The sequence below is a fragment of the Cololabis saira genome, chromosome 9 (genome assembly GCF_033807715.1).
Source record: "Cololabis saira isolate AMF1-May2022 chromosome 9, fColSai1.1, whole genome shotgun sequence".
Lineage (NCBI taxonomy): Eukaryota > Metazoa > Chordata > Actinopteri > Beloniformes > Belonidae > Cololabis > Cololabis saira.
In genome coordinates, this window is record NC_084595.1 from 38,219,317 (window position 1) to 38,229,710 (window position 10,394).

The 10,394-nt window shown below is 41.0% G+C and overlaps 2 protein-coding genes across 5 annotated transcripts; both read left to right on the top strand.

Annotated features, from left to right (window-relative positions):
- The first annotated feature begins 565 nt into the window (after positions 1-565).
- Positions 566-2,797, top strand: LOC133451286 (keratin-associated protein 4-9-like). The gene is made up of 4 exons (XM_061730256.1): positions 566-571; positions 1,670-1,860; positions 1,910-2,391; positions 2,433-2,797. Exons 1-4 carry the CDS (start codon positions 566-568, stop codon positions 2,795-2,797), a joined length of 1,044 nt encoding a protein of 347 aa, XP_061586240.1.
- Positions 2,798-3,608: 811 nt separating this feature from the next.
- fsta (follistatin a) lies at positions 3,609-9,807 on the top strand. Of its 4 annotated transcripts, none has more exons than XM_061729534.1 (6): positions 3,609-3,822; positions 5,164-5,361; positions 5,554-5,772; positions 5,941-6,165; positions 6,662-6,892; positions 8,260-9,807. In XM_061729534.1, coding segments are annotated over exons 1-6 (966 nt in total). In that variant the 5' UTR covers positions 3,609-3,731; the 3' UTR covers positions 8,262-9,807. The 4 variants fall into 4 exon arrangements, with proteins under 4 accessions (XP_061585518.1, XP_061585516.1, XP_061585517.1 ...); XM_061729532.1 differs by having other exon boundaries at positions 8,676-9,807; XM_061729533.1 differs by having other exon boundaries at positions 5,164-5,355; positions 8,676-9,807.
- Positions 9,808-10,394: the final 587 nt, after the last annotated feature.

Consider the following 10,394-nt stretch of genomic DNA (forward strand, 5'->3'; position numbering starts at 1 on the left):
AAGAAATGAGATACAGCAAAAGTTTTTGTACACATTTGTGTGCTCATCCCTCTGGGATTTTACTTCAGATGATTGACAAGTGCAACCAAACTACAATCTGCTGCAACATTCAAGAAAATAAAAGATGACTTCATGGCAGATTATAAAAGTGGGTGTGCGTTTGCACTTTCAGAACATATTTCTACCTACTTCTTTGACTTTTTGATATGCTTTTCTTTCTTTCTTTTATTTTAATGAAAGTCTGATGAACTGGAAATTGTTCAAATATGTGTTCTGATGACAATAAAAGCTTTGAGCTTTTTGCCACTCATGAATTAAGTAGATTCAGCATATTGTGAATGCAACCACCCAGTGTTAAAGCCAAGGCTGTTTTGTCTTTTACATAGGGATTTCATTCAGAGGACCAAAACATTCCTATTAATGTGATTTCCTTCATGGGTCTGTTCAAAGCTAATTGAGCTTAGATCCCGGGACCAGGCGCCTTGCTGGTCCGTTTGTTTATTTGCCACTTATGGCTTCATAACAACAAGCTGCACTTTAAAGTTTAATCGGGACAAAAGCATACATGCATGTCAGGAAGTGTTTTGCAAACTTCAACCCCTTCAGGCTTCAAAAACACATATTCAAATCAGTGAATTATTTTCTCAACATAACTTGACTTTGAATTAAAAAGTGCCATGAATATAATATCAATAAACACCTTTCACGTGTTATTTTTGGAAAACGTACTAAGAGAAACAGTACAGCATAAAACCAGAAACACCTGTCTCACTGTTTCTGTTTCCACCTTGCTTTATTTTGGACAAAGCAATTAAAGTTTCTTTGGAAATGTATGTTGGATTGTATGTCTTGTTGAATAAATCTTTCTCAGTGTTTCTAATTGTTAACAAATTTGTTGTTATTTTAGAATTATTAATAAAAATTCATTTCCTGGACTTGATAATGTTGCAAGAACACAGTGAAAGCGCACTCAAGTCAAGTCTCTCAGAGTGAGGCTATAAACCTGCCCCAGAGACAGATCATCATATTGATTGCAGATGCCTTTAACTGGCTTTCACCACACAAAGATCTATCAACAGATTTTTAATCCCTCAAACGTTATAGCTGAAATGTTCAGTCTCAGTCCAAGTATGTGAAATTGCTTAAGCACTTGCTCATTTCTGGCGAGCCTTTCCTGCACTTTTGGAAGCAGAGTATGTCGTTATTATGATCAGGTCTTGCTACTATTATGAAATTATATAAGAATGGCTTCACAAAATGTTATTTGGAGATTCAGGTGCAGGAGATGTTAGTCCTTGTGTTTGATTTCATGTCCTTTCCAGCTGATTCTTGTTTCTGATGCAGCTAATGGATGTACATGCAGTGTCAACGCCACCTCTGGATCAGGGAATTACCATTGTGACATTGATTTGGGTTGTGGTTTGTAACGTTTTAACCCTGAGCTGTTTTCTGTGACTGGGAAAAAAATGTATAAACAAACAGGGCTCATAATTTTAATGAGGACAATACCAGTCCCAGTTCTGCATCACTTGGAACCTGTGTCAAGATTTGGTTGCATTGACTTTCAGATTTGGTCAATAAACGACACATAAGCCCCATTTTCAGGAAAGGCTCAGACTGTCCTCTGTGGACGGAGACACGGTGATCCAGCCGGGTGTCTGCTCTGCAGAGCTGTAACCTGCAGAGCTGTAACCAGCAGAACTGTAACCTGCAGAGCTGTAACCAGCAGAACTGTAACCTGCAGAGCTGTAACCTGCAGAGCTGTAACCTGCAGAACTGTAACCTGCAGAGCTGTAACCTGCAGAACTGTAACCTGCAGAGCTGTAACCTGCAGAGATGTAACCAGCAGAACTGTAACCTGTAAAGCTGTAACCTAGAGCTGTAACCAGCAGAACTGTAACCTGCAGAGCTGTAACCTGCAGAGCTGTAACCAGCAGAACTGTAACCTGCAGAGCTGTAACCTGCAGAGCTGTAACCAGCAGAACTGTAACCAGCAGAACTGTAACCTGCAGAGCTGTAACCAGCAGAGCTGTAACCAGCAGAACTGTAACCTGCAGAGCTGTAACCTGCAGAGCTGTAACCTGCAGAGCTGTAACCTGCAGAGCTGTAACCAGCAGAACTGTAAACTGCAGAGCTGTAAACTGCAGAGCTGTAACCGGCAGAGCTGTAACCAGCAGAACTGTAACCTGCAGAACTGTAACCTGCAGAACTGTAACCTGCAGAGCTGTAACCGGCAGAACTGTAACCAGCAGAACTGTAACCAGCAGAGCTGTAACCAGCAGAACTGTAACCTGCAGAGCTGTAACCTGCAGAACTGTAACCAGCAGAACTGTAACCAGCAGAGCTGTAACCTGCAGAACTGTAACCTGCAGAGCTGTAACCTGCAGAGCTGTAACCAGCAGAGCTGTAACCTGCAGAACTGTAACCAGCAGATGTAACCTGCAGCTGTAACCTGCAGAGCTGTAACCAGCAGAGCTGTAAACTGCAGAGCTGTAACCTGCAGAGCTGTAACCTGCAGAACTGTAACCTGCAGAACTGTAACCAGCAGAGCTGTAACCTGCAGAACTGTAAACTGCAGAGCTGTAACCTGCAGAACTGTAACCAGGAGAACTGTAACCTGCAGAACTGTAACCAGGAGAACTGTAACCAGCAGAGCTGTAACCAGCAGAGCTGTAACCAGCAGCCCGCTGAAGAGGTCGCGCAAGGACTTCTGAAGGAGCGCCGTGCGCGCCAGTTTGATTCAATGAAATGCAACACCCTTCTTCCCCGTCTGAAGCCTCTTCGGAAACAGGTTTGATTATATTTAAAAGCTTGACCCGGGGGAGAAACCCAAACAACTGTCTGTTCTAATATTAGCAGCGCGGCTGCCGACTACTATGAATTCTATTATTGTCTGAGCTCGGATGTGCCACTGAAGGCAACTCTCATCAACAAGACTGCCACTTTTGTGTGCAGTTGATGGGGAAAAAAATATCAGTGACCACCAAATAGTGACCTTAATTTGAAGGAATGGTGGGAGATAAGTTGGCTGGCTATGGGCCTCTTTCATTATAAAGGCAATATAGGCCTTCATTTCCGCTATATTATTATTATTATTATTATTATTATTATTATTATTATTATTATTATTATTATTATTATTATTATAATTATTTGTATTATTATTATTTTTTATTATTATTATTATTATTATTATTATTATTATTATTATTATTATTATTATTATAGCATGAAACAGGGTCATCACCATTTAGCCAATCCTTGCTTCCCAATCGTGTCCGATAAAGGAACCAAGATAATTGAAAATAAACATTTTCTTTAATTTGCTGAATAAATGCATAATGTCAAATTTCACCTGCTCTACCATCTGTTTGTTTTTTCCCCACTGCACACCAACTACTCCATGGTTCTGACGTCTGGCTTTTTTGTAAGACATCATTTTCTAATTCTTTGGTCGTCGTGTCAAGAGAAAGTTGCTAGTAACGGTGTCACCTGATTGGGGTTGGAAGAACTTGAGTAAGGAAAAAAAGAAAAAAGAAAAAAAAAAAGAAATCTCCCCACCCCCACAGAAAAAGGAGACCGCCCACCAGAGACAGTCAACCCGAGACCCCTTATAGATTTAAAAAGAGAGGCTGCATTCTCAGACTGACACTTATTCAACACTGCCACCTTAAGCAGATTACTTGCGCCGCCTGTGTCAAATACGTGCTTCACTTTGCCTCATCTCCATCATGCTTGGGATGCTCAGACACCACCTTCACCCGGGCATTTTTCTCTTGTTGGCGTGGCTTTGTCACCTCATGGAACATCAAAAAGTTCAAGGTAAGCCCTGTTCATCAGTGCTCCCTGTGCAGTGTCGGTGCGGTTGCCGGGGCTTTGGGGACGCGGGCGCTGCTGTCAGCCGCAGAACGCGCCCGCGTCAGTTCTTGGTGCCACCGAGAAACTTTTCAAAGTGAGTTTTCTGCCCTCCCTCCTCCCCCCGGCGCAGTAATAAAACTCCTTGTACCTCAGTGTGTTTAAGCAGTAGGTATTTAAAAAAAAAGAAAAAAAAAAAAAAAGAAAAGGTGCTGTAAGGGTTCACTTCAAAGTGACAAACGGGCAAGTTTTGCAGGCGTCGCCGGGCGCGCGGCTGCAGCCAACGGCGGCTTTTCCACAGCAGCCCACCTGAACTACAGCAGCTCTTTTTTTGGGGGGGGAGTGTGGGTTTGGGAGAGAGGGTATAGGACTTTTGGGGAGCACTTAAGTGCTTTATGATGTTGTCCTGTACTACAAAACTTCCGAGTGGCCAGTGCGACTTTATGGGTGTGTTATTTATTTATTTCTTTATTTGTCGCACCCCCCCTTTCAGTACTGTGAGCCAAATGTTTCCGTCTGTTCTTTCGTCATCTTTAATAATGACAACATTACAGCAACAGTGGGGCACTTTGCTGCTTTGGTTTTTCTGGGCTTTGATCTGATAATAATCTGTTCTAAAAGATACATTCAGCAGGTTATGCTCTCATAATCTCATGCATTGCCGTGCATGTCGATTTAAACATCCCTCTCTTGTCTGGATCCAGAGATATTTTTGACAACAGATAACACTTGTGTTTTGGACCCTCTCCCTCCCTCCTTTATCTTTGAAATAACGCTGAAATTGGCGCTGTTTTTTTTGCTATAATAGGCATGCCATTGTGTGGCGGGTACATGTCTGGGATATTGTGCTGAGGCGTTTGGAGACGGTGGTGTGTTCAGTCTTGTTACACCTAAAGACCGTGGTTTTCTCGTGGAGAAAGAGAGAGAGAGAGGGAGCTTTGCTGTCTAGACGCTCCAGTTTCAGTCCAGTGGTAACAAGGAGACTCTGGGAATAAAAGATCCCCCCCTCCACCGCCCCCCTCTCCTCCTGCAAAGATTCTTCTTACTTTTTTGGGGTTTGTGGCTGCATTGTGAGGACTGTCAGTCACAGCTGGGATAGGCAAGTCTTAACACTCTGAAGGAAGAAAAAAAAAATCAGACAAAATACCACCGGGAGGGCGAAAGAGGCGGGAGGGAGCGTCTCGGATAATATGGTCGGTGTGTGCGCGTTTTTCTGTGTGTATGTGTGTGTTGTAGGGGCGTCTGGGTACTACACATTCAAAGTGCGATACTCAGGCTTTTTTGTGTGTGTGTTATTGCTGTTTGCAGCTGGGAATTGCTGGTTGCAGCAAGGGAAGAACGGGAGGTGCCAGGTGCTCTACATGCCAGGGATGACCAGAGAGGAGTGCTGTCGGAGTGGACGGCTGGGGACGTCCTGGACGGAGGAGGACGTCCCCAACAGCACGCTCTTTAGGTGGATGATCTTCAATGGCGGAGCCCCCAATTGCATACCATGCAAAGGTGGAGGTGCACTGATTTCCGTTGGTTATCTCACAATATACACGAGCGATGCTTTTCAAAAAAATAAATAAATCACATCAATGAATTGATTTGTGCAGGTCAAAACATGCGCCAATCGTGCGTTTTGGGCGCACTTTTAATGCGCACGGAGGCCGAAATCAATGTCCGAATCACATGATGCAAAACCTTTTCTTCCAGAAAGCTGCGATAATGTGGACTGTGGGCCTGGAAAGAGGTGCAAGATGAACAGGAGGAGTAAGCCGCGCTGCGTGTGCGCGCCGGACTGCTCCAACATCACCTGGAAGGGGCCGGTGTGCGGCTCGGACGGGAAGACCTACAAAGACGAATGCGCGCTCCTCAAGGCGAAATGCAAAGGCCACCCCGACCTGGACGTCCAGTACCAGGGAAAATGCAAAAGTGAGTAAAATACCACTTTCAACCCATGCTCACTTTTGAGGTTTTGGAAAAAGCTGAGACTGAGAAAATTCAGCGGTGTATTATTATTATTTTTTTTTTTTTTTCATTTGTCTTTTTTTTTTCATGACATCACTTTCTCAAAAATACTCGCCGTCTTTGTGTCTGCAGAAACGTGCCGCGACGTCCTGTGTCCCGGCACCTCCACCTGCGTCGTGGACCAGACCAATAACGCGTATTGTGTCACGTGTAATCGGATTTGCCCCGAGGTGACGTCACCGGAGCAGTACCTGTGCGGGAACGACGGGATCACCTACGCCAGCGCCTGCCACCTGAGAAGGGCGACGTGTCTCCTCGGAAGGTCTATCGGAGTGGCGTATGAGGGGAAATGCATCAGTAAGTCTGCAAAAGAAGAGACGTGAAAGAGACTCCCTCAGAACGCCTCCAGTGTATTTGGTTTTGAGTGCACTTTCCTCCTGGCCAGCTCTGCAGTAATTCACTGTTCTTTCTGCAAACATTCCAGTTGCGAGAGGGGGTGTTTAGTAGTTGCTTGTGTTTGCTCAAGAAATGATAGAAATCTTATTATTTCCTGATGTTGGCAGCAATATCCCAAATGGGAGAAAGGGAAGAAGAGGCGGAGGAAGGAAGAGAACAAAACAGGGGAGTGCTGGGGGCCATGAAGAAAAGTTTTACGTTTTTCCAGCCAAATTGTTTCCTATCTAGATAGCAGTCAAAGCCATGTAATCTCAAACATTCTCATTAATACAGAATCTTCTGTTCCCTTGATAACACCTTACATAATAAAGCAGAATATAGACTTTGATACCTAGCCTAATCCATGGAAAAGACTGTATTTATAACTCTGCTTTTATTTCATCCTGTCTTAATCCAGAGGCCAAGTCATGTGAAGACATTCAATGCAGCGCAGGGAAAAAGTGTCTGTGGGATGCCCGGAATGGCCGGGGCCGTTGCTCACTCTGTGATGAGTCCTGTCCGGAGAGCAGGACAGACGAGGCGGTGTGTGCCAGCGACAACACCACGTACCCCAGCGAATGTGCCATGAAGCAAGCTGCTTGTTCTAACGGGGTGTTGCTGGAAGTCAAGCACTCAGGATCTTGCAACTGTAAGTAAACAGCAAAAGCAAAATATGAAACAAAAGATCCCTCATCCCTACCCAAGCAAGGATACTTCCCCAAAAACTTAAAAAAAGAAAGAAAAAAAAAAAACTCCCTGAAATTGCCCCTGACCCCAACTTTCCACAAGCTTCCCGCTGCATCACCAAGCACAGCTTAAGCAAGCAGAAAGGACTTGGGAATGGAAGAACTTGTTTTTGTTGCAGGCTTTTGTTGCTGTTCTGGTTTTCACTTTACTTTATATCACTCTATCAAAGTTCTTGTGGAAAACAAGTAAACCAAGGTGAGGAAAAGACACAAAGCTATACCAGCAGTCTCTAAGAGCCTGGGGAAAATGTTGTTAACAAATATTAGAGGAAGGTTACTTTGTTTGCAGTGGAACAATCCCAATATTTAAATAGAGTTACAGTTATGATCATGCTAGTGGTCTGCAGGAGCAGGCTGCCTTAAATCTTACACAGTATTCTTATGATAGTAGTTTTACCTTCACAGCTAGGAAATTCAATGGTCATTTTGATCATTTTTGAGCAATGGAGTAGTTTTTTTTCTTCTTTTTTTTACTGGAGTCAATCAACTGGTAATGCACTGCCTATTATGATATACAAAAAAAAGATATTATAGCTGTCATATTGTCAGCATAAGATGCTTGTTGCTTTGATGCTATTTTGCTGATAATGACAATGGTTTTTAACACTTATACTCACATAGTCAACTTATATGTAGTCAATTTGTGTACTCATATGGGGACAAACCAACAAACAACAATGGCCTCAGAAAAGTACCAAATGTACTTTTTCCATTTCCAATTGAGGAGAATGTGCTCTTGTTAGTTTCTTTCTCCATAATACATAATAAGCTTCCTCTAAAGTTTATAGTGGAATGGTGATCAACTTTATGATCATCCCATTAGCTAAATATAAATGTGATAACTTACAATGTGCAGGATGACCATACACTTGTAGAACCACACTCTCTTCTCTCTCATCTTGTCTGAAAGAAAAAAATGCAATATATATAAGCTGGCTTTTATCATCCATGCTGTTTCCAGTCACTGTGTTGGATTAATGAGGGACCGCCTGTTTTATTTTTATTTTTCCTTATTTGTATCATCATTTTAGTGCTTGCCTTTTTCCTTGTTTTGTGTGTGTGTTCAATGTAAAATTCTGTTATAAGGAAAAGAAAATACCTCAGAACTGTTGTGATGATGTCTGACCTGCTTGCCAGGTCAGACACGCAGTCCTCCGTCCCTGAACGTTTGAGCTATAAACTTAAATCGATAAGAACAATAATCACACAAAAGCAAGTAGAATCCAAAAGCACAATAGCACTATCCTGTGTTATGTGTGTCTGCTTTCAGGAATCTACCCAAAAGAGACCCGACCCACTGGAACCATCCGCCCCAATGCCACTACCCCTGCCTCCCAGCCCCCCAGCCCCATAACCCACCTTGTGACCCCGCCACCCTCCTGTCCACCCCCTTAGTTCCATCAACCCTCTTTTTTTTTTTTTTTTCTCATGCTGCAGCGCTGACTTGCTAGATTATGTAAATGGACATGTAATTGGGGATGCCACAGTCATTGTTGCTGCCAAGTCAGACAGAATTTTCCTCACAGATGCACACACAAACATAATCATATAGTCGTAAAAAAAAAGGAAACACAAAGAAGGCTGTGTGCAAGTCGCTATGTGAGCTCTTTTTTTTGACATTCAGTGATATTCTGCGCTGTTGTGGTCCATATTCATACAACAGCTACCATATATTCTCCCATATAGCCATTACAGAAGACCAGGAGGCGGATGAGGAAGATGAGGACTCAGACTACATCCCCTATGTCCATTTATCTTCCGTACTGGATGGATAGGCTCCCATCATAGGGGAACAGTTCTAGGGCAAGGAATTATGTCCATATTGTACATTATGTGTATGCTTATTTATTTTAATTTTTTTTTTTTTTAAAGGAAGTACACATATAGATCAGTCTGCTAGATGTTTATTTATACAGTACTTTTTGTGTTTTATAATTTATACATTAACATTGTCAGACTTTCATCTATCATGATATATATTGTGTCACCACTCATTTTCCCCTTTTTATGTTGTTCTCTCTTTAACGTTCTTTTTTTATCATGAAGAATTATATTTGTCCAAAGAAAAACAGTGTTATTTATTTGTCATTTTACCGTGTAAGTATAAGTCCTCTACAAGCTGTAAATTGCATTCCCTGAGCTGTAAAAATCTGCTTGTTTCTGTCAAATCTCTGTCACAGATGTTCATGTCACACAATCGTAAATGCATGTTTAGGCTGTGTGTTTATTTATTGGGTATATATATCATTTTATGTACCGATGTGTTTCTGGTTTGTTTACAACTATAATACCTGACCAAAGGGATTCTCTTACTGTTTTTTTTTTGTTTGTTTGTTAGTTTTTTTTGCAAATGAGCATGGTAAAAGGTGCATCACAGCAGTGATGACATGGAAAAGAAAAGGAGAGCCATTTGTTTGTCCTTTTCAGGTTTTTCTTTGGTTTTAGCCCTTTAGATTTGTTTCAACCTGGAAGCAACAACCGTAGACATAATTCCATAGCATTTACTTTGTCCCACAACATGCAGAGGTAAGTTTTGGACATTACTTGATTATTTTGGAAACAATGTGCCATTAACATTTGTGAACTGTTTTTTTTTGCCAATGTGCTCCATATTGCTCTCACAGAGCTGTAATAAGAATAATGTACTGCAGTATTCTTCACTATATCAGACTAGCTTGTTTGTCTTTGTTTTTTTTTCATAATGCATTTTTGTTTTCAAGCATCACAAGAGAAATACAAAATTCTGTTATGAATATATAGTTTTGTATTTTTATGTAAATGTCATATGTACATACAAAGTTTGACGGTATTTGTACAGATATGAATAGTGAAACAATAAAAGTTGTTTCCTTATACTTTTCTGCTTCTTCTGTTTTTTGTTTCATTTGAAATTTTCTTTACTGGAAAACAAGTGTAACAACACATCAAATCATCATTTTATATATATCATCAAATTATCATTTTTATGGCTTAATGAACAAGACAAAATTTGGCTTAATTCCAGTATATATTAAAATAAAAAAAATAAAAAAAAATCTCAGGACATTAATTGTTTTTAACATAATTGCAATTGAAATGAACTTAATTTATTTCGATTGTGTTTCTCAGCCATATATCAATAGAATATTATGACAGTAGAATTATAAAAATCCAGACACTGTTATCTTATTCTTTTGATAAATTTGTGAGTAAATGCGTGATAGATTTCCCATATGCTAACATGACATAAAAAAATGTTTTACACTGATCAGATGGACGACCATTTCATCTTAGCAGGCATGATAAATGGAAGTGTATTATTCATTTTATTATTATTATTATTGTTGTTATTACAATTACTAGCTTTATTATTAATAATATTATTGATAGTAGTAGTAGTAGTAGTAGTAGTAGTAGTAGTATAAT